Source organism: Pelecanus crispus, chromosome 19 (genome assembly GCF_030463565.1).
Source record: "Pelecanus crispus isolate bPelCri1 chromosome 19, bPelCri1.pri, whole genome shotgun sequence".
In the NCBI taxonomy this organism is placed as follows: Eukaryota; Metazoa; Chordata; class Aves; order Pelecaniformes; family Pelecanidae; genus Pelecanus; species Pelecanus crispus.
The window spans coordinates 2,944,351-2,967,959 of record NC_134661.1 but is presented as its reverse complement, the minus strand read 5'-3'; the positions used below and the strand labels follow the sequence as shown (position 1 = coordinate 2,967,959).

At 53.8% G+C, this 23,609-nt stretch overlaps 1 protein-coding gene across 3 annotated transcripts in view; it reads right to left on the bottom strand.

Moving 5' to 3' along the window:
- The window catches only part of LOC104037330 (protein CEPU-1), a 365,392-nt gene that overhangs the window by 133,083 nt on the left and 208,700 nt on the right, over positions 1-23,609 (bottom strand). For 2 of the 3 annotated variants that reach the window (XM_075723130.1, XM_075723132.1), the window contains exon 1: positions 15,368-15,534. In XM_075723130.1, coding sequence (XP_075579245.1) covers positions 15,368-15,534 — 167 coding nt within the window. Of the gene's footprint in view, positions 1-15,367; positions 15,535-23,609 lie in introns of those variants that run through there. The other variant, XM_075723131.1, reaches the window with a different exon arrangement.

The window sequence follows — 23,609 nt, the reverse complement described above, 5'->3', positions numbered from 1 at the left end:
TGCAGCCTCGCCCAGCAGGTACAGATGGGCTCGCTGATCAAGATGAATCATTTGGCACGTTGAAATGACCTGGACGCAACCGCAGAACGAGCTCTTGCTCAGCAACTCCTCCGCAGCCGGGGCATCAGGGGAAAAAAACAAGAGGAGCCTCCAAAATACGGAGGACCCTCACATCTGGCCCCTCCGGCTCATCTCCCCCCTCCCCACCAAGGTCTGGCTTATTTGCTTCACCAAAGCCCCTCTCCCTGCTCTCAGACAAGGTTAATAGGGTAGAGAGAGAGCATCTGTTTATGAGAAGGTTATCAAGTGAAAGGCAGTAACGCAGCCTCCAAACCAGCTTTTCATAGCCTCTTACTTATTATTTAATTTGGCTCCAGTACGTGAAATTAGGCTAATGGCTGTTAAGTGGTTAAGGCATGCACATTGTCCATCTGCCGAGAAGGCTCCGGGCCGTTGTTCTGTTTCAAAGGCTAAGGAGGAAAAATAATATGAGAGTTGCATGCTGTTAGTTTGAGAGCTCATGAATGCATTTTCTCCCTCTTTCCTCCGCTTTTTTATTTCTTCTATCTCCAGTGCTTTGCCTGTTGCAGCATTAGGAACTTCTGGAAAGCGAGTTACGGGCTTTTTTTTTTTTTTTTTTGTCATTGCTGTTCTGCTTTTTTTTTTTTTCCTTCACCTTTTTTATTTTTTTTAAACTGAAGGGAAGGGTGAGCCAGCCAGTTTCAGCAATGCCACAACGACCAGCTGTTGCAGTCGCCCGATTCAGGCAAGCAAAGTGCAGCATCCCTCATTTGCTATCAGCTGCATTACGAACGAAACCCCGAGCTTTTGTCTCTTCTCCTTGACACCAGGATTGGCAGGCTGTCTCCATCAACACAACATCGTCTTCACGGTTTTCCTTACGCGCAATCTGGAGCGCTCAACCCCTCCCCACCTGGACTCCTTGCTGAGTTGAATGAGTAGCTCCACACATACCACGGAGGACGCGTGGCTTCCTACACATTTTAGTCTTAAATGACACAAGCTCAGGCTGGAGCTCCCTCCTCCCTCGAGTCTTGCCAATGCCCACGCGGATTCTCGCGTGTCTCGTACAAGGAGTGAGCTCATTCTGTCATTATTTCAGAGGACTAATGAGGTCTCTCGACCTCTACCTGCCTATTTTCACGGAAGTTGTAGAAATGTAAGACCCAACCCTCTGTAAAACCTGACCAAAATCAGCCAGGGGATTCACAAAAGTTACCAGGAATGGTGAAAGGGAAAAAGGACACGAAGAGGAAGAGAGATCACCTGCACCTTGCTGCCATGAATTCACAAAGAAGCTCTGAATGACTTCTAGGCAAGTGAGCTAGAGAGAGGGTGGCTGAACTGCATGCAAAACCTGGCCAAAACTCCTTAGAAGAAGATCCCATAGATATCAAAACCCATCTCTACAGTGACACTTTTTGTCCCTTGGTCCCCAGACATTTTGCAAGCTCTGCCTCGCCCACAGAAGGACAACGCTTCACTGCTGGATAAAGCTATTGCATGGCTGGGCCTGGTTTTCTTAGAAGAGGGTGGACATGGAAGGATCATGAAGCATCACGGGCATTTTAAGCAGTTTTTGGCTATCTCCCCAGGAGCAGGCACCTGGGATTGCTGCTGTCCATCTCCCCAAAGGCTCACCCTTCACTCGTCGTTGGCATTTGACTTAAGGAAGCCGGGACTGACACCGAGGTAGCGCCATCGCTTGGGACCTCCTCAGCATCAGCAACGCAGCTGTAGAAAGGGGAAGGTGCCAGCCACGATGGCTGTGCCCAAGAGCCACGGCTGCCGGGGAGCAGCCCTGCCCGCCACAGGAGCTCCCCGCAAACCAGAGCCCATGGCAGAAGAGAAAACGCTTTTCCAGAGAGCAGCCCTGGGGGGGAGCAGGCTCTGATGAGGTGCACGGCAGGCAGGAAAGGGAAGGGGCCCTTCAGCTGCAGCAAAAAAAAATAATAGCCAAAACCCAGCTCTCTCCTCTAAGTAAGAGCCAAGCCGTCTCCGAGCGAGAAGGGTTATTTATGGGGACGTGAGGAAGGAGAAGGCAGCTGAAGAGCATTTCTCATTTCCCTCCATTACTGCAACAACCCCACTTGAAATCTAACTTTATTTCTTCCTTCTCAAGCCAGGGGGAAGAAAAAAAAAAAAAGAAAAAAGAAAAAAAGCCTCAAGTCAGCCTTCCCTCCCTTGTTATCCTCCTGATTTTGCCAGAGGTTAGCGGGGCTGTTTCAGACTCACAGCAGGAGAAACAAGCAGCAGTTGGCACCACCCGGAGAAAAGATTAGAGCATTTACTCATGGGCTTGTCCCCCCACCTCTCCCCAAAGCGGCCCCAGCCGCCGCTTTGCCAAGGTATCGCTTTTCCCGGGTACGACTGCGGTATCTGCACCGGCTCCCGCTGGCTTCATCCCCGTGCCCTGCCTCTCTCGACAGATATCTGCACGAATTACTCTCCCCCTCTACTGTATCTGCCCTCGTTCATTAGCCGCGCACAAGGTATATAAATATATATTCACACACAAATTCGATCTCTGTGTGCGACGACGGCTGGCGTGTGCAGAACGCAAGCGCGCTCGGGGTTGGTTAGTTATAACACACAAACCCCCCAAATTACCACCCATCTATTCATTTTGATACTTGTCTCCTGGGTTCCTGCTAACCTAACCCAAACCGCACCATCCAGACTTTGCTTTTTGGGGAAGGAGATGAGGAAAAAGGAAATTAAGCCGAGGAGGAGTGCTGATCGTGCTGCCTGACACAAGAATAAAGCGGCTGTAAGCTGGAATAACCACCAAAGCGAGATGCTCAGCCCGTGTCCTGCAGCTCTGCACCTGCTTGCGCTGACAAATAAATGCACGGCGTGCAAAGCTGCCGGGGATTACGGAGAGGAGAGCGGGATTCACGGAAACTTGCCCAGATTTGGCCGACTGGTGCGGAAAACTTTCGCTGGTACAGCAATCTCCATCGGGGGGGAGCGAGCGTCTGCAATATTTTTTTATGCTGGCAAAACCCCTGCTTTGACACATTTATGCCTGCGCAGGACTGGCAACAGTACAGACGCTTATTCCCCTCGCAGACTGGTAGAAGCTATTAAGCTATCCTAGCAGAAGTCTGACACCAGGAGAGTTTTGTGTGAATAGCATATCCCGGCAAATCTGCAGGATAGAGAACATCTAAAAATCAGGTTAAGGGATAAATACTGACAAGCCCTGACTGGAGAAAAGAGACTGTTCATTCAAACGCCTGCACAAACTGGAGGATTGCTACAGTTTTCTCCCAAAACGATGCTGAACCAGATCGGCGGCGATTGAGCCACATGGAAGACCAGAAGAAGGAGGCAATTTCCAAGCTGAAGGACTCATGTGAACCTTGCCAGGGTTTTACAGACCCTTCAACCTGCACCCGGAGCATGGGGGGCTTCCATCTGAATTTGGGGGGAAAGCGGGCAGGGCAGGACTTGCAGGAAGCCTCCTTCAAGGAGTCCTTAGCACTAACACGCTGCCAGGGAGCATATGCAGGGAAGGGAAGCATTACAGCTCTTTGCTTCTGATCATCAGTGTTTTGAAGGGTTTTCTTGGCCTTAGTCGCCAGCAAATTTGGCAAGAGGTTTCCCAAGCACTGAGCTGGCAGTTGCAGGAAAGAGGGTGGCTTTTTCCAAGACATAAAAATCTGGGGAGATGGCTTTGAGCTAAAGCTGACGGGGGAGAAACGCGAAAGGAAATGCCCTCATGGACACAGCAGCTACTTCGGAGGCAGCAGGGAAAATTTGTGGAGATGAGGTTGAGCTTGGAGGAGAGGTTTTTTTCCCAGGCTGCAGGATCGCAGCCTGGAAAGAGGAGAACCGAGGAGGGCGGGCTCCATCTTTTCCCTCCAATTGCTTTAAGAAACGGAAGCCTTGACCCCCTCCTCTTCTCCCAGGGGCACGGTGAAGAAGCACGAGATGCTCACAGCCTGCAGCCTCGCCGGCGGGACGGGGAATTGCTCTGCCCCTGCTGGGATGCGCAGCCCGGGCTGCCAAGGGGAGTGATGGATGGAAGGGAGGGAGAGGAGGAGGAAGCTGCGTCTTAAGGCTCTGCAGCAGCAAATGGCCTCGGCGATTAAAACTGAGTGGGCAGTTGTGTATCACTCTGGATTTTCTGCCTGTTTCATCACTAGCAGTGACTCAGGAATATTCTTCATCGCCCTCAAGCGAGGATATGATCATTTTCTGCCGCTTGAGATGAGGCTAATTTTACAGCCGCTTAGAGAGAGAGATGTCATGTGCTGATGTCTACACTGCCTGCATCACCATCAGTGCAGCACGGCCAGGCTATAGGTGCTGACTGCTCAAAGCTATACCACCCCATACCGGGAGAGGAATGCTGTGGGTCAAGGGAGGGTTGTTTGGAGCTGCAAGGGTCCCTGAAAGATGAAAGGAGAAAAGTACAGGAGCGAGACTTCCCAGCAAGGAGAAAGACAACAGCATCCCCTCTCCGGTCAGCTTTGTTAGGAGGAGAAGCATCCAGACTGCCTGAAGGTTTTGAATATGCTCCTAATAGGACAAGCGCGCTGAGCAAGACTGATGGGCTCGAAGGACTCAAATCCTTCTCAAAAGCCCAAATATCCGCTCAAATCCAACCCAGTCCCGGATAATCCAAATTTACCGAAACCGAAGCCTGATGCGTGAGGAGCCCACGCTCCAAAGCGAAAAGCACTTGCGGTGCCAGTGCCAAATTGCTCCCTTGGCTCATCAAAGCCCAGGTCTGGCTGGGCTCCCCATCTCATCCTACCTGTGCCTCCCACGGGGCTGGGCCGAGATGGCAGAGCAACCGGTGCCACCACCGGCACTGCAGCTGGACCGCCCGGGACCCTGGCTGGGAACCTACCAGCCCTGCAGCCACATTCAAATGGGTTTTCTTGCTCGCCGATCGGGCCATTTATTTATTTTCGAGCTGCAAAAGCTGCCTTCGCACCAGGCCCTGGCAATGCCTCGCTGGGCTCCCTGCGCCAAGCCACAGTCTCCCAGCCGCCGGCCGGCATGCGATTCCTTGACAGCCCTGGCTTCAGGAGCTAACTGGCAGTGGTAGCTGCATTTGCAGGGGAAACGGAGCGGTACTGCCAGCTTTTAGTGACAAAAGGAGTGTTTATAACAGGCGTGGTGACAGCTGTCCGAATGCCACATTTATTTACAAAACGTTAGTTAAATTACTGACAGTTGGCGCTGCAAAGGGAAGCTGAGAGGAAGAGCTGACATCTCCCCACCGCGCTAATTCGGCAGCCCCGCGGTGCCGCTCCGCACGCCGCGGGGTTTCAGCCTCCCTTTCCGCTGCAGGCTGCAAACCCCTCGCGCTCAGGACATCGCTCTGCGCCTTCCCGTCCCAGCAAACCTGCAAGGGGTTCGTGGTGCAGCTCCCACCGACCCGGGAGGGTCAGTCCCAGCAGGGAGGGTGAAGTTTCTCCTACGCAAGGCATTGCCATCAAGCCTTCAGGCTCTTCTAGAAGGACCAAGAGGATATTTGTCACCCCGCGATCTCTTCAGGCCTTGGCCGTCTGTTGAGGCTAATTAGGGCAGTGCCACTTGAATGGATGAAGGTCACCAAGTGGACCTCTGAATGGCCAGAAGTGTCTGGCACGCGTGGTTTCAGACTCATAGAGGTGTCTGAGGTGAAGGGCCCCACGTCTCTCTAAACAATGTCAACAGTCTGCATGCTGCTGGCTTTCAACCAGCGAGGAAATTGCAGCTGCTGTCCTCCATGAGCCAAGGACAACCAGAGAAATTTAGGAGACCCAGCTGACATGCACCAGTGAAGGCACCTCCCTCAACCAACCACCTCCACGACGAAGCAATAACAACCCAAGACGGGATTTTGACCTTCTGACCATGTCCTACCCTGCCACAGAGTACAAGCTTCTAGAGAAGGGAGAGGCTTTCTTTAATTTCACGAGTACACAAGCCAAGGCTAACGGACAGCTTTTGATCCTCGTGTTTGTAGAGGACTAAATCACATCACTTGACACACACACCATCAGAGCACCTCCAAACTGCTCCCCCGCGGCGCCGCCACGTTTTGCCCTGACCCTCACACTGTGCAAGTTTGCTGAGCAAACAGGGTCACGACGTGCATGGGCCAGCCTGAAATTTGGCCTTGGAAAACATACATTCAACACCAACTTTGTCTGATTCAAAGCAGAACAGTTCCACCAACTAAAAGAAAGCAATGGGAAGGATGAAGTATAACTGAAAAATTGACTCAAAAATGTAAAGCAGTTCAGAGGTGAGCAGGGAAAGATTTTTTTTTTCCCCCAGCTAAAGGAAAACCCTGTGTATCCAGAAATCCTTCCCTTTTGACACTGAATGAAATCAAAATCCCACATTTCCTTTAAGACAGTTTTAAACCCAAAATCTCACTTTAGCTTAATCAGAGTGTTTCCTGTAAAATTGGACAAGATGCTTCAAAGAACTCAAACTCAAGATTAAAAGAAAGAAATACTGTTTTTCCAACAAAGCCCAAACCTGCCCTTTTCCCAACAAGGAAATTCTAAACTAAGTATTTTCCAGTCAAGATATGCAAGAAAGAAATAGATTGTTTAGTAAAAAGATCTGTTTCAGAAATTAAAAAAAAGTATTTTCTTATGTAAGAAACAGTACAAGTCCGAAATTTTCGAATAAAAGTACGAGAAGCAGGTCCTCGCCTGGCTCCCACTGAATTGCAATGCAAGAAAAGCACCAAACCTTCAGAGACGTGGAAAATACTTGCTCGAGTTTTCACCTAGGTCACTCGTCCTTTGAACTTATCAAGAGCTTTGTACTGGACTGTAGGAGAAGAACAGGGATGCAAGATAATAACGATTATCCTGGAATAAAGCCCTACACCTATAATTTACTGAATTTGGAGGACTTAAGGGTAAGAACCCAAATATACCTTCAAATATCAGCGCTGTGCCTATCTGCAGGTGCAAACCATCTTGAGATTTGGAAGCGGCTCTGAACCCGGAGCTGTCCTGCTCTTCTCTCATACCTTTGAGAACCTGCTTTTCTCAACAGCTTTCTACCATGCTTCGTATTAGAGACGCGTAAGAAACATTAAGTCTGAAAAACACACTCGTTTTGCTGAACAGAGGATGCGAAGCTGGGAAAACAATGATCCCACCATGAAAAAAAAAAAAACAACAACAAAAAAGAAAAAACCCAAATCAGACTCAAAAATCCAAAGTAATGAATGTTTGGATCATGTCCGGGGCTCTGCATGTGTCTGATAAAACAGACGCAGGTGTCAGAGCCATTTATGGTTGCAGGCACAGAGCCGGTCAAAATCTCCCATCTCTGAGAAAAAAAACCTGTGATATTTCACCAGCTGCTCATGTTGGAAGGTGGTTTTATTCCTTATTTACTCTGTCCTCATTGACATGCAGAGCTGGACTCACACGTCTCCTGTTTGACCCTTGGTGTCCCTTCCTATTCAGCAGTCTCCCCAAAGGTGTCCCCACCTTCAGACCAGGCTCAGCTCTCCAGACCTTGTCTCCATCTCACCGACACCGGCTTTTCCAGGGGAGAATCCAGCTGCAAAGTCAAGCTTGCCTTCAGCCTTTCCGTACCTACCCATCTGCTCTTCTGCCTCCTCGCTTTGCGTATAGACTAATGACTGCTTCCCGGCACGACTGCTGGTGGCGAGAGCCAACACCACTCACCGCCAGCTGAAGAATCCTTATTTAAAGCAAGATTTTTAATATACTAATGATTAAGACGCGTTTGGCATTTCAGCAGACGCTGCAGCATCCAGACAGCTAAGCCCAAGCCTCAGACTTGGCTCCTTCACAGCCTTGCACCTCTGAAAACTAAACCTAAGGAGAGCAGAAGGTATTTCCCGTTGGCTTTGCGAAGGTGCCACATGCAACAACGAGCAAACTCTTTCCGCTAGGAGAGGGCTTTCTGCATTGCTATTCCACGCACAACCCCTTAACAGTTTGCATACTGTAGCAAGACTAAAACGCTGTCTTCCAACCTGATCCACAGTCCATTATAGTTAGGATAACGACTTGTGGTGACATTAATGAGCACTGGATCAGCCCCTTTGTCAGCATAAATCTCTCTGTTGCATTGGTGGGACTGCATTTTCCCATTTGCTTGCTTGTTTGGCTCTGTATTCTCATTACAATTTCTATTAGCCCGTTCTCTCACTGATGTGGTTGTAGATTAGTTCCTTCCCGATTTCCCCCTTTCCTCCTAAAGGGAAATAAGGGTGTCTGAGCTCAAAGTGGCAGGTTTGGGTGGGTCTGGGAGGAGGAATGAACACCGCTGCTAGACCAAGAGGAAGATTTTTCCAACAGCATAAGTCGGAGTAACTCCAGTGAAGCCGACAGAAGAGACAATGCTTTAGGCAAGCTGAAGAAGACCCACATCCCCAACCCACCTCTTGTTAGCAAATGCATGGAGCTGCCAGCTCACAACGTGCAATGCCAAGCAGCGGCGTGCTCATTGCCGCAAAGGACCCTGCCAAGGCGGAGCAGGGCAGCACAGGGACGGCACATCGGGATGGCCAAGAGCTAGAGATGAGGCCGGTTGCCATCCCTTGGACTGTCACCCACAGGCACTTAGGTTAGCTCACGGTCATGATGAGAGCAGCTCTTCAGTAGAGTTTGGGGCTATGGGTAGTCCCACAGCTGGGGATGCCACTGCTTTCGCTGGCCCGAATCACAGAATCATCGAATCGTTGAGGTTGGAAAAGACCTTGCAGATCTTCCAGTCCAACCATTAACCTCACACTACCAAGTCCACCACTAAACCAATGAAGGGTAGAGTAGCAATTGTGTGTTTCCTGGCTTGGTGGCTGGGTTATTTTTTAATGAAAGTAAAAACTAGGAATCATTAAGCTTGGAAAGGATCTCAGTCCAACCATTAACCCAACACCACCATGTCCACTAAAACATATCCCAAGGTGCCACATCTGCCCGTTTTTTGAACCCTTCCAGGGATGGTGACTCCCCCACCTCTCTGGGCAGCCTGTTCCAACGCTTGAATACCCTTTCCGTGAAGCTCCTACCTGCCGATCATCCACCCAGCAAGCAGCTCTGCAGTACCACAACCATACACCATATACCCCTGCAATGACAGCTCCCTGGCACCTCCAGCTGAAAAATGCTCACAGTAGCCCCTTTAAACCCCAAGCAAGGGCAGGACACCAGCGGACATCTGTGGTGCCCTCCACTAGGACATTCTTCACATTTTCCTTACAGAGGGATGCGTCCTGCCACAAAAAGACTGCAATGCAAGCAGATGACTCACGGAGCCAGAGAAAGGAAGCGTTGCAATTGCCGCACACCAATACACACATTTATAGGACCTAGGAGGGCACCTAACGTCACATGAGGGCTCGATAGCAGGGCTAAGAACTGAACCTCCATTTCATAACCCCAGCTTAGCAGTTAGAAATGCCACCCCAGCAACATGGCACTGGCCAGCTCTGTCACATGCAAGGCTGCTCTGATATCCCTTCTTCCTTGCCTTTCCTCATCAGCCCTTCCCATCCCAGAGGAGCAGGGTACAAGTCTGTTTGACTTAAATCTTTCCAGAGCTGGTAGATCGGAGATGCTTTAACCCTGTGATGGAGATGACAGCTCCAGAAAGGCACATTTATCCCCTAGGAGACCCCGGCCCAGGCAGCTCCAGTGAACTACAGGCAGCAGCTCAACCAGGAGAGCTATAAAGGGAAACCCTCCTCTAGCACAGCAATCAGGAGCTTGTCTCATCTCAGATGGAAATTGCACTCAGGGAAAAAAAAAAAAAGAAATCCATGCATATGACAATTTTTTTCCCCACTTTAAGCTGATTCCATCTCCGAGATGGAAGAGAGGTGGCGAAGATTTGCTGACATGTCACTTTAGCAATAAACTCCTCTTTCAAAAACATGCCATCGCAAGCAAAGCAATCGACTCGCAAGCTACAAACAGCCGCGAGCATCGCACGTGGGCACTGCTCGGGGCTTCTGCAGCCCCTCTGACGGAGGATCTCCAGGAACATGGAAAGGAAACCCTGGCCAAAGGAGGACCCAGCAATGACGGGAGGAGGAGAGAGGCAGGGGTGAAGTGGCACCGTGCACGGATGGAAGCAGAAACTCAAGCCGTAACCCTCAGTACTGCTTGCATTTGCACCGATTTCCTGAGTAAGGACACAGGTGCAGGAGAACGTGCTCTCCCCCTCCTTCACCTTAATACAAGCGGGGTCACCACAGCCCTGAATGTATGCTCTAAGCCTCAGGAACAAAAAGGAGGGAGGTTTGAAGGAGAAGGTGAGCATGCTGGAGTCAGGAGAATAAACTTGGCTTGTTAATGCATGAGTCGGCAGCTTAGCTCCATCCTCACCCCGTGCCCGCAGGACTGCCGGGGCTGCTCCCGTCCAAGCCCACGTGCTCAGAAGTCCTTCACTGCTCAGTAACCAGCAACAGCAGAGTAATTACACGTTGGGCTCCAGGCTACGTCCCCCTGGTCTGAGCTTGGGAAGAGGGCAGGGAAGCGGGCACGGAAGCAACCAGGAGCTTCAGTCTCTGCTGGGTGAGGCCCCGAGATAAATAATTGGAGCAGGACAAAAAATACCAGGTACTGAGCTTGGGGACCATCAGAACGGGATGGATATTTCACAGGAGCAGCGTGCCACAGGCCTGAGCCCCGGGGAGGGAGATGCACGCTGCTCCGGTAATAAGGAGTTTGGCAGTTGTGCAAGGATGGGGGAGCTGGCAGAGCAGGGCGGGAGACGGGAGTGCTCGATGAGCAGGGCATGACTCAGGGTCTCCATGGGGCTGCCAGCGTGCGGGAAAGGGCTGGACAAGCAACTCGCTGGGGTCACTGCGGCTCCTACCGCCAGCGATGGGCGCGGAGCCTCAAGCAAAAACGCGGCGCCGCGCAGCTACCAAACGAGCTTTAGCAATCACGGCTGGACCCTTTCGTGAGCAAACCTCCGCCTTGTCTCGCTTTCCTTATTTGCACCGGGAGCCCAGCCCTGCGCTGAGCGCCTGGCAGTGCCCTGCGAGCCCCCCCGTCACCCAGCCCTGAGGCTACGGGGATGGCGAGCACCACTTTCTCAGGGCCAGAGAGCCCGGAGCAGCTTCCCCTGCCCGCCTGGCAGGCTTTCTGTACTCATCGACTGCAAACCACAAAGGCAGCTGCCCAAAACCTCAGCGGAGAATCGCCTTCGCTCAAGCCCCGGCAGAAGCAGCCCTGCCCCTGCGTGGGGGGAGACGCACAGCATCCCCCAGGACCCAAGCGAAAGTAGCGTGCTGGATCACACCACGCTGTCACCCATCAGAGACCAGCCCTAATTTTCATATTACACAAAAGGGCAATTCTTGTAGATAAAGGGGGAAAGATGGGGCAGCAAAGAGTCACAGAAAGCAGACCCATTTCTGAGAAAGACTCTTTTCTGCTTCGCAAACAAGCCCTTCCTGTTTGCATCCGTCAAACAAACACGCTTGATTTTGTTTTGTTTCGCAGCCAAGTTATCATTTCTCAAAAATTATTTCAAGAGCACAACAGGGGCAAAATAAATTTGCAAAACAGGCTTAGGTAAACCATGGTAGAGCTTAGTGGCAAAGTACATGGCCCTTTTCAAAGCCTGAGTGTAAACCATGGGAAACATCAGGGGAAAAAGAACCAAAAAACCAGAACTTTGACTCATGTCAAACTCAGATTTGACATTTAGCGTTAGAATCAAAGGGGGAACAAATAAAGGCATTGCATCATCCTGCCCAGAAAACCAAAGGAGATGTACAGAGGAGAAGTGGCCCTCGTCCTACAGCCAGATCTGCGTGCCATCTGCCTGGGGCACCAGCGAATTCGGGGGGATACCACGCAAGTGCCTGTGCATGCTGATGGCATCGTCAGAGCCTCGCCGTGGAAAGCGCTGACTGATGCCAATTAAAGTGAAATCGTAATCAAGCCGTTTGTTTTGGTGCCGAGAGGACTGCTCCAAAGGTCTCGGCAACACCTGGAGGTGGTTCAAGTGCCGGATGAAAGTTCAGCGCGGGTCTGCTCCAGCACGAAGCACTCGCTACTGGCGAGGGTGGCTGCTGTCCGGATGTGGTGGGAGGGGATGCAGACCAGCCTCATCCTCACAGCGTGGCCTTGCAAGAGCCAGCAAGAAAAACAGCTCTGATTCATCTTGTCACACACGCGAGCCCTAGGTGTAACCCCAGGAGCAGCCCCAGCTCAGGGACCGATGCGTGCATCAATAAAAATGCCAAGCTGTTGGGACCCAACACCCACAAACCCTTTTCCTATTCCCGCAGGTTTTGCTGCATCCAGGAGGAGACCCTGCCCCTCCTATCCCAGGCGGTAGCTCTATCCCAAGGTCAAACCCTAGATTTAAATTTAATACAGTGATCTAAAGCGCTGGTACCAACGCAAGACACGTGACCGTACCCTCCAGCAGACATCACGAGACAGAAGGAAATGTCTGAACACCTCTGGTGACTCTGGTCCTAAACTGACTCGTAAGGGTAGATTTACAGTAGCCAGGTTTGCAGGGAGCAAAGCCTGCGCCCTTTCCAACGGGGGGGTCTCCTCGCATCCGTCAATCCAGCTTCTTTCTCCGGCGCTGAATTAGCTCTGCTCGGAGGGGCAGCAGGGATGGAGCTGGAAAGAGCCTCCTTGGCAGGGCACCCCTGCTCGACAGCAGCTTGGGGTCCTCAGGACCCCGCCACCCCCAATAAAATAACCTATTTCCAACAGCCAAGCCCTCTCCCTCGGGGGGGACGGGACTTTCCGAGCGCTTCAGAGAAGCAGCAACTTCTGCTGCTAAGTTCTCAGCTTGCTCTCCCTTCTGTTGGCTGCGAAAAACCAAGAAGGGACCTCTAGCAGCATCTCTTTCCTTCCAAATCCTTGGCTGCAACTCACCGTCCTCCCACCTTGCGTGGAAATGAGTGGGAAAAGAGGAGACCCTACTTTTTTTTTTTTTTTTTTTTCCCCTTCCTGTGCACGCTTCCCTGACTGCCACCCTGGCAGGGCTGGGGAGAGGGCAGGGCTGCTGCCCGCACGCCGGGCAGGATTTGGCCGGGAGCAGCGGAGGGGTCTGCCGACGCCTTTCTGAGCGGCATTGCTATTCTGAACAAGTTAACTCCTCCACACCAGATCGATGGTTATGCTGGGAGCCGGGCTAGGGCTGGGAGGGGAGCAGGCAGGAAGATTCACGCTTCCTTGATTTCCTCCTCTGGAAATGCGGGGTTTTCACGTGCTTTTCTCCTCTCGGCCCCTGCCACAGCGCAGCAGAGCTGCGGGGACCGGGACCTACCGGGGGATGCAGCAATGTACCACTGCCTGCCGGACTGACCGCTCCCACCTCAAACCAGAAGGAAAATGCCCCAAAACACCAGTGCAAAACACAGCCCTCCACCTCTCCGGCTACCAAACCAGCGCGCCGAGCCGGCGGCAGCAGCGAGCCGTGAATTTCCACGAGCAACGCCCATTTTCGGAGCGGGACAGCGGGCATACCATCGGCACAGCTTGCATACCCCAAAGCCCACGCGCCCGTCTCCTGGGGCACGCTCGTGCGGACCACGCACGCCCCTCGCCAGCAGGCACGCTCCCCAGCACGGAGCGGGACGCGCATACGGCAGCTCTGGGGCGACGACGAGCCGCTGCCCTCCCTTCCCCAAGGCCACCTCCCGGGATTTGTCCCCCTTTCCCACCAGGCCTCATGGACAGAAGGCAAGCATCCCTCCTGCTGACTCAGCCCAGCTTTCCTTTGTTCTGTTCCCACGCCGGGCGAGCACCCGGTGCCGGGGCACGGCGCTGGCACAGTCGGTGCCAAAAACCCTGCGCCAGAAACCCTTTGCAGGCCCCTGCTACAGCACGAGCAATTCGCCTCCTCCCAGTAAGTTTGCGCAGCACCCGTGCCCGTACCACCCTGCTGCGGCCACCCTCCTGTGTATTTTGCTGCCCAGACCCCCAGTAAGCCAAACCCCTCCCTCCTGAACACCCCCATGGCACGATCCGTAGGATTTTTGGTGCTTGGGAGAGCCCAGCGAGTCAGGAGAGGAAAGGACCTACTTTTTTTTTTTTTTTTTTTTTTAATAGCCCAGCTGAGTGGGGCAAATTCCTAAGCGGAACACCCGGTCCCCCACCCTCGGCCACCCGTTTCCAAGCCTCTTTGCCCAGTCGTGCCATGACGCAAGACAAACACGGAGGGACAGCCACAACACAGCTCCCTCCCTTCCTCCCGGGAGCGTGCAAGGGATGGGGAGGGAAAAAAGGGTTGGCTCGGCTGCAAACAGCTGAGTTGCAAGAAATACATATAGGGAGACGATTCACGTTTCCAGGGGCCAAACCGAGCCCGTGGTTTAAGCCCTCCCGCCGCTTGAAGAGAGACCTGGCTGAAATCCCTCCTTAGGTTGGTTTTGTTTTTTTTTTCCCCCCCGGTTTGGCCCTGCTCCACTCGCTGGCGTAAAGCAGGAGTGCGGCTTTCACCGCACACACCCAGCCGGCCCCGCAGATGTTAGTGTCACCTATGCAACGCGCCGGCGGAGGAAAAGTCACTCCCGAGCACGCCGGAGTTGCAAGCGCCGCTTCCCAGCGCCGCAATTAAAACCTGGCTTTTGGTTTTTAATGTCCCTATCAAACATCCGCGCCAGGATCTCTTCTGGGATGACTGCGCCCATCTGCCGCGAGGACGGGGACGGGTATCTGGGCGTGAGATGTCCCAGAAGTTACGCCGATCGAAATGACGGTTTTCTTGGCAGCCCCCGCGCCCCTCAGATCGCTGCTGCAGGCGACAGGACCCCGGTGCAACGCCCCACCCCGCGCTTCCCCCCACCCCAAAGAGTTAATGCGGGCAGGTAGCAGCATCCCCTGCCTCCGCAGCAAGGGGATTTTTAAGGAGGGCGGCAGCATCCACCTGCCCGGAGCCAGCCCCATCCCACAACCCCTCATCCCAGCAGGTCTGGGCATGGGGAAAAGGTGCAAAAGCCCACCGGGGGGGGCGGCAATTCCCATTTTGCCCAGGCTGGGTTGGTTTGACAGGCACGAAGGCACCCCCGGCGTTGCACCCCAGGGGCAGAACGCTGCCTACCCCCACCAAACGCAGCCAAAGTACCCGAGCCGTGGCAGCGAGGAGTCGAGCCCGCGCCTTGCACCGCTGCAGGGCAGGGGGCCACGAGGGAATCGCGCTCCCCTCTTTTCATCCCCCAGTAAGTTTCGCGGGGGGGGCTGAGCCAAAGCCCGGTCCCCTGGCACCCAAATCTCGCTCTCGGCTTACTGCCCGCTGCCCGTCCTGCACCGCCGATCGACACGATGCGCTCCCCGGGGAGGAGAAACTGAGTCACGTCCCCGAAGGCACCGGCCGCCCCCCCCGCTGCCCCCCAAGGCAGAAATCCGGCTGCTCCTACCTGAGCGTGGCGCTTTCCCCTTGCCGCACAGTCACGTTGTCCATAGCTTTGGGGAAGGTGGCATCTCCGCTGCGCACGGGCACTCCTGCGGGCACAAGGAAGAGCAGCCTGAGACAGAGGACGACTAGGCACCTCCAGGGCAGGGCTAAGCACCCACCGACCCCCATCCTGGGCAGCAGGGACTTTTCCAACAGGCAAAAAACACACCCGACAAGGCCACCGGGAGCCAAGGGGGGGGGGGGGGGGGAAGGGGGGGTGCGTGTGTGTGGGGACGGCGGGGAGCAAAACCAGCGGGGCGAGCGATGCGGAGCTCCACGGAGATCAGGAGAGCCCCCGGCAAGGCAGCCTGCGAGCACTGAGCCTGCCGAGCGGCATCCGGAGGGAGTCCCCAGTATCCTTGGGTGAGGGAGGAGGACGGGAGGGCCAGGGGGGAGGAGGAAGAGGAGGAGGAGAAGTGGCAAAGGTGCTGGACGCTGGGCGAGCCGGCTCTTCCCGGGAAGCAGTCCGAGGCTCACTTGGGCGAGGAGGCGGCGGGGGAGCCGCCCGGCTGCGCCCCGCTCCCGCCCCGCGCACTTGTCCCGAGTTGGCAGCTCCCCTCCGCAGCGCGGAGCGAGGGCAGTCCAAAAACCAAGTAAAAAAAAAAAAAAAAAACCAAAAACCACCAAAAAAAGAAAAAAAGCCACCAAAAAATAAAAACCAACACCCCCAGAGCAAGCTAGCAAACGGGTCCAGATGCAAAAAAGGCACAGCGGGCAAAGGCCTCCGAGGTGCCCAGCAGCTCCTCTCCTCCAGCCCCGCTGTCGGGTCCCAAAGGCGGGCTGGTCCAGGCGGGATGATGCACGGTGGGTGGGTGGGTGTCAGGATGCCGGGATATCGGGATGGCGGAGTCCCCAAGCCGTCCTCAGCGGTGGGAGAAGGGGTGGCGGGGGAGCGGGCGAGGCGGCGGCAGCATCCCAGCCCCACCGGCCGGCAGCATCCCTGGGCGCGCAGGCTGACTGCCCGGGGTTGTCATGGCAGCGGCTCCATCCCTGACCGGCACTTTGGCTCCCGCACACCCGCACACCAACACCCGCACAACAACACCCGCGGGCGGGGAGCCGAGCAGGCGCTTCCCACGCCAGCCTTTAACCCCCGCCGCACCGCGCTCCTCGGGGGGACGGGATATCAGGACACCCCCCCCCCCCACTTTTCCCTCGCTTACCTGCGCCCAGCACTGGACTACCTCAACCATTTGCCCTCCTCTACCTCTGCACCATCCCCGCCCCAGGCGGCAAAGCCGCTAGGCAGGAGGGGAAACTGAGGCACGGGACAAATTCCCCACCCCCCCCCCACCCCCCCAAAATCAGGCAAGGTGGCAATGAGGAGAGACAGGAGCGTGCCCGCCCGGTCCTCCGCGCCTCTCACACACAGCATGAGCTTAAGCGGCAAATTCCTCCCCAGCCGCGAGCGCGGTCCCCGCGTACTTTTTATCAGCTCATAATTTAGCAAGTATCGCATTTGCTTATGCCTAGCAATTCCTCCTTCCCTCCGCTAGCGGCTAAACACATTAATATTTCCAGGCACAGTTTCCTGCTGGTGAAAGGTGTCGGGGAGCCATCCTCGGAGCACAAAGTCCCGCAGCCGCTGAGCGAGTGCGGAGCGAGCAGCCGAGCCACAGCTTTTGGGGCACTGCACCCCTGGGAGACCCCCCCGAGCCGCGGCAGCCCGGTGTTAGGGGAGAGCAGGCCTCCTCCACCCGCCCTCCCCGACGACTTCTCCGCCACACGGGACCTTATCCAAAAGTTCCTCCCTCCCTCCATTCCCCACCGCATGCTCTGCGGCTATTTCACGGCACCAATTTTTTTTTTTTTTCTTTTTTCCCTGAAATCACTGCCAACCTGAGCTGGATTCAAACTGGTGACCTAGATGTGAAAGGATCCATAGCCCGTTACTAATCCCTGGAGTCTCCGAATCCCCTGTAAACTACTGCTTAATTCACTAACTGTGCTATTTAATCTCTAAAACATGATGAGCTGCGCCGGGCAGAGGAAACGCTCAATCAAATAAAGGTTTATTATTATTTTGCGTGCCGATAGGTCACACGAGAAGGGGGTTGCTTCGCAAGTCCCTCTGCTTCTTCCTCTTCCGAAGGCTCCGCTCCCTTGAATTTAGCGCTGGCGTGACGTGCTGCCTCAAAAGTCCTACTTTTCCCGGGAGGAGACGGCAGCTTTCCCCAGCTCTTGGCAGGAGGGAGTTTAATCTCCGCAGCTCACTCTGCTCCTGGCCGGCCTGGCAGGGGAGGGGTAAACGCTTGCCTTTGGCAGACCCCCTATGGGCCCACAAATTACATGGAGGGGGTCTGCGAAACTTATCGGCGAGACCACCAGCGGGAGGGTGAAACTCCTTCTACGGGCTTGTGGCGTCGCACTGGGGTGGCACAAGTCGGCGAAGAAGGAGGGAAAAAAAAAAAAAAAAAGACGCTGCTTTTGCGGCTTGCCGCAGCATCCGAGCACCCCTGGCAGGATGGGGATCCTGCCGTGCCACCTGTTCGCTGCCGGGGAGCATCCTCGCGCGCAGGAGCTACGAGCCATCGCCACGCTCCTCACGCAAGAGCTCGCTCTCTTTGCTGCTCCTTTGGACGGGCAGGGACCATCTCCTGAGTCAGCAAAACCAAAGGGATTCCAATAACCACAGCCAGTTAACCTTTTAACACAGCCCGGATTGCCAGGAGCATCTTAAATCACGAGAGAAGGCACCTGCCTACGCCGAAAGCGTGCGGGGCTGGGGCAGAGCGTGACCTGCTGAGCAGCGTCAGCCCTTGCAAGGGCTGAATTTGGCCCGCCGCTAAGAGATCATCGGCACTGCTTGAAAATCCCAAGGAATTTAAATCCAATATTGCCAGCTCCTGCATCCTAAAGCCCAGCAGAATCCCTGGTCTATCTCCCCGTCTCCAGCTCTCCCTCTCTTGCATACATACAATGTACATATAAATCAGCCTGCCACAGCTCGTCTCTTTTCTGACAGCTGTAATTGCTTCAGACTATAAAAATATCTATAGACAATGAGACAACACATGAAAACAGCAAAGAGAAAGCAAAATCAAGATTCCCTTAAATAATTCAGTTGCTCCAGCAGCAGAGGAGCCAGCAACTGAGTCCAGCTGTGAAGGTTGAGCAGCAAGAGAAAGAGAGCTTTGTAGTTTCCTCTGGGGATGACAGAGTCTTTTTTTTTTTTTTTTTTTCCATCGCTGGTTTTTGACCACAGCAGAAGAGCCTGCCGTACACGGGCTAAGCCGCTTGCAAAGCAGCACCTATCCGAGCACGAAACGCAGCCTCTTGCTTTCAGCTCTTTCCTTTTCTTCCTACTTAGATAAAAGTCTTTTTTTTTTTTTTTTTTTTTTGCCCTCCGCTTGCGAGCAACAGGCAGGAGACAAACAGAACGAGCAGAAGCACAGGCACGGTCTAGGTGTATATTTATCTCCGCATCTATGTCCTCAACCTCTTTCTTCCCAGCAAGGCTAAAGGCCCCCCTCTCCTGGCAGAGACCACGAACAGGGTAGCACGAGCGGGTCGGGCAGGGAAGAGAGGGCTGGCACCGCCTGGGACTGCGGTGGGAAGAGGAGCAGTGGCCAGGATGGAGGCAGGGGAAGGATTTCCACCCGGGGAGATGGCAGCAGCCGGCGGGGAGGGTGCCCAAGCCACGGACAGGGAAGGGGTGAGAAGGAGCAAGAGTTTGCTCGGCGGAGGAGCGTCTCCATCGGAGCGGCGGCAGCTCGGGAGAGGGAATCTTGCAGGCAGAGCAGAGGGCAGCGACAGCGCGCCCGGCACTCTGTCAGCCAGGCAAAACCGTTTTCAGCAGATATTTACTCAATTTTCTAGAAAGAGATTGGACAGGGCGAAAGGCAGCAGCGCCAGTTCACAGCGACTCCCGTAAACGTCTTTCTGTCCTTGGCTCACGTGGGCCCTCCCGCCTGCCAGCTGGGGTTTTCATTTTAAGATTTTCAGCAAAGCGGTTCCAAAGATTGCCCCCGGGGAAGACCGGCGGCGTTTGGCTCGGGCCAGCGTTTCCCACAGCCGGCTGCAAGGGACCCCGGCTCCTCCTGCAAGGCCCGGGCGCCTTCCAGCAAAGGCCACCCCAATCTCAGGCTTTTTGAGCAAAACCAAGCCCAAGCGGCTAATCTGCAGATTCGAGTGGTCCCAACGGCTGACGACCAGATGCAAAATTGCAGTTAAGGTTCCTTTATATCACGTAAAACAACATGATTGCCGCATTTTTTTTTTTTCCGGCTTCCTCAGAAATATCTAGCACAATCCTAGCATCTATTTTGCCTGTAGCTGCTTGCCGGGACGGTTGATAGATCCTCCCATACAACCCCTGCCTATATACCTGCCTGCAAACCTATATGCATACAATACTACGCCTCCCCACGCTGAAAGATTTCAGTCCTGGGGAAAAAAAAAAAAAAATTACTTTCAAGAAGTAGGTCATAGCAAGGCAATTTGTACAGCCAGATTTTTCTTTTAATTCCTCTTTTTCCTTTTCAGCAAGCTGATAGATGGCAATCTATAACCCCAAAGTAGAAATTTATTTTTAATCTGAAATTACCAAATATGATCAGAAACTTAATTTATGCTCCAGCCATTCTCGCTCCTTCAGAATGAAAACATGGTTTCGTAACCCCATTTGTGCTATTCGCATACCACATTATTCGCCAGTAAGCCCAGAGTCGCAAAAAAAGCGCTTAATTTTCTTGGCATTAGTCAGGTGAATGACACATGAGTCCGGGGGAGCTTTTTCTGAATAACTACTGAGCCCTCAATTTCTACGACCATTCAGCGCAGACACAAAGGCCGTGGGCTCCCGCTCCGCTCACCACGCCGACTCATTTATCCCCTTGTTAATGGTGGCCCCAATTAAGGAACAATGACCGAGAGCCTTACTTGGCCGGTGCCATTTTGAGCCCTTCTCACCCCAAAGGCATTCCCGCGCCGAGCCGGAGGAATTGCCCTATTGGGGACTTTTCTAGGCCAGTTTTCCGAATGCAAGAAGCATCCTCGCGGGCGCTCAGCCCGCGATCCCTCCCACCGAAGGCAGGCAGCGACTACCAGCACCCTCTTCGCAGTGTTTAAAAACAACACAGGAGACCCCATTAATCCCCGCTAAAGATGCCGTTAGTATTTCGCTGGCATTTATATAAACGTTACGGCAACCGCCCTATTAAATTGAAACGAAATGTGCTTTTGGGAGCCTTCCCCTAAAGCCGCGCCGACGCCCGCTACCCGCCTGCCTGCACTTTGCAGCGGGCGCCTGGCTGTAAAAAGGAACATTTTGTTTGCCCTTTAAAAAAAAAAAAAAAAAAACCTGCTGGGCTTGGGTTTGTGGCTTGCTCTCCTCACGCTCAGGTGCTCGGGATTTTCGAGCAGGAGTTAACTCCTTGCAGGGCGGCGCTGCCTCGCGCTCGCTGCAGCCAAGGGGCCGGGGGACCGGCCGCCCGGCGGAAGGCTGCAAAAGCCTGCCCGTGGTTCAAAGCCGAGGCTAGCAAAGGGTTCAGCTCCCCGCCACGCCTCAAGAGGTGACCCAGGGAGTACCACCTGAGGAAGAGGAAGCTGAGCTGGGCGGGAGGAAGGCCTCGTCGCTAGCTGCCAAGATACCCCATAGCGCCGCCATCCCTTACATCCGCAGCAGCATCCTTGAGGATGCTCTGACGGACCTTACGGGTGAGCCAGGCAGCGCGGGCACAAGCTTGGGGAGGGATGCGCAGCAGTCCCCGAGGCCTGGCTTTTCCTTCAGGATTACTCCTTTCTCCCGCGGTTCTCCGGGTCTGAGCCTTTTACAGCAGCCCAGCCGATGCAACGCGCGTATTTATGAAGCGACACCTCCATACGTGCTGCCTTCATATGAAACATCTGTACAGGGAGCTAAAAAAAAAAAAAAAAATCATCGAGACGATACTAAGCCATGCTGGCACAATGGAAGTTACCAACGGGGATTGATCCTTGGTACAAACCAATATCGGTTTTATATAAATCTGTTTATTGCTGTGAGGTTACGTCGCTATATTAACACCCCGAAAGGCATCCTATACGCTCGCTCCGCATCCACGGCGGAGTTTTATCAGGATGAATCAGGGGCCAGAGGCAGCTGACGACAGGGAATAAAACCATGCCATTAGCCATCTAACAGCATTTTATAAGCCTATGACATTAACCCAGCGCTCCACAACTCAATCCACTCTGCGTTTTAACAGGAGTAAGTGCGCACAGGAAGAGCGGGAAAAAAGCTGAATAGGCTGAAAAGCAAAGCCAGCCACGCTCCAGGTCCTGCCACGGACACTTAGGAGCTCCAGCACGGCTACCTTAAACGCGAAGACATGAGCTCCTTCCCCCAGGAATTCTGCCCACGGTCTGGGGGCCTTTGCGAGCTCTGGGTTGGATAACCCTTTGGAGGAGCAGCTCCAAGAGCTGCTGTGCCCTCTCCCGGGCAGCAAGGATGGCCCCAAACAAGCCAAACCTTCCCCAGCCCATCTGGGCATCCACACACGCATCCTAAACCCCGGGGGCAAGCAGGAAGGCAGATGTCCCTGGCTGGTGGCCCATCACCGCATCCACCCCCCCTTCACCTCATTTTCCCCAGCCAAGCCCTTTCCTACCAGACGGCTCGGTCCATGCAAACCAGGCGGAGCAGGCACCGGGAGAGGAGTAGGAACCTTGATTAAGAGCACAATGTTGAACAAAAAGCAGGTATTAAGAGCAGAGCCCCTGAAAGCCCTCTTTTAAAACCACCGAGCATGCTCAGCAGCTCTCAGTGAAACCCCAGCCCACTGCCAGGTGTTCGGCATCTTTGAAAATCAGACTCTCCTGGAGACACTGATTTGCCTTTCGCCCGCAGCTGGCTTTGGACCCGGATCACACACCTTCAAAAAACCAGGGTGCTGAGATGCAAGCTTTGCTTTCCGGCTCCTGACCAGCCCCAGCCAAAAAGGGGCTCCTTCAGACACACCTCAAACCCAAACGCCCGCGCCTTTGCGGGGCACGTCTTTTGCCAACCCTAAGTTTCATTTCCTGAGGCTGCCAAATTGCTCGAGCGCTTCTCCGGAACAAAAGCCTGCTGTCTGCCTGTATCAATTTTAGTTTTGCCACTGGTCCTCTGACCCTTACGGCGCTACGCATCCAAGAATAATATTAATAATAGTCATGCCATTAAGTAAGATGCTTGGTTTGAATCTGGAGATTTTGAGAAATGATCTCATAAATTTAATTCCCGGGGTACCATCTTTGAGCGTTAACAGGCAGAGTCGCCTCTGAATTCTGGGAAATGAGCATAATTACATGGAGATCGACAAGGCACAAATGCCAAGAATTCTGTTAACCTTTAATACTGCAAAAAAACTCTCCCCTTGTAATTATCTCTTTCCTTTGTCTTAAATGTTACTGATGAATATTTAGTGGGATAAGCAAATAAAAGGAGGCTGAGGGGCGCAAGGAAGCGCAGCCCTCTGCAAAGTGAGCCTGCAAACCTCAGAGCATCGCTGCGGGGCGCGGCTGGGGGCAGGCTGGGACCCCGGGTCACAACAATCTGACACCCAGGACGATGAGACCCCCACGGTGACACGCAGCCGCTGCAGAGCTGGTGAAGGGTCCTTTGAGTTGCACCAAAATCCAAATGAATTTCCAGCACTGCTGCAAACGCCCCTTTCGCTCGGGTCGGTGGCGTGGGCAGGGAGCGATCCCGCAGCCCGCAGCAGGATGGTTTCAGGTGCCCTTTCTCCAAACCGAACTTCATCTTGGAATAAAACTTCCTGGGTAAAAAACACATCACCTTTCAAACATATTCTCCCTAGGGTTGCAAATGGCACTGCCCTCTTGCTGCACACTGAGTCTGATGGAAAGAAGATTTTCTCCCGGCGTGAACTGCATTAATATCTGTCACCGCTCTGGCATTTCTGCCTATAATGATGAAAAATATGTGCAGAGAATGCGGGGTGCTCTCAGCATCACCTCCCTCCCCATGAAGCGAAATTAGAAGCAGCTGCTCCCGTTCCCATCCTCTTTACGGCCCTACAGCATTATCTCCGGAAGCTTATTATTTGGGAGATGGCGTGGGGATAACCGAGACTCGTGACCTATCCGTATTCAAACTGTGCCTTGCTGCAGCCGGGGGCTCAGCTCTCCCCTCCCCGGAGCTGGAGACCCATGTAAAGGTCACTCTCCTCTTTTAATGTCGCGTCAGACCGACCGCTGCGTGAACAAGGAAAGGAAAAAGG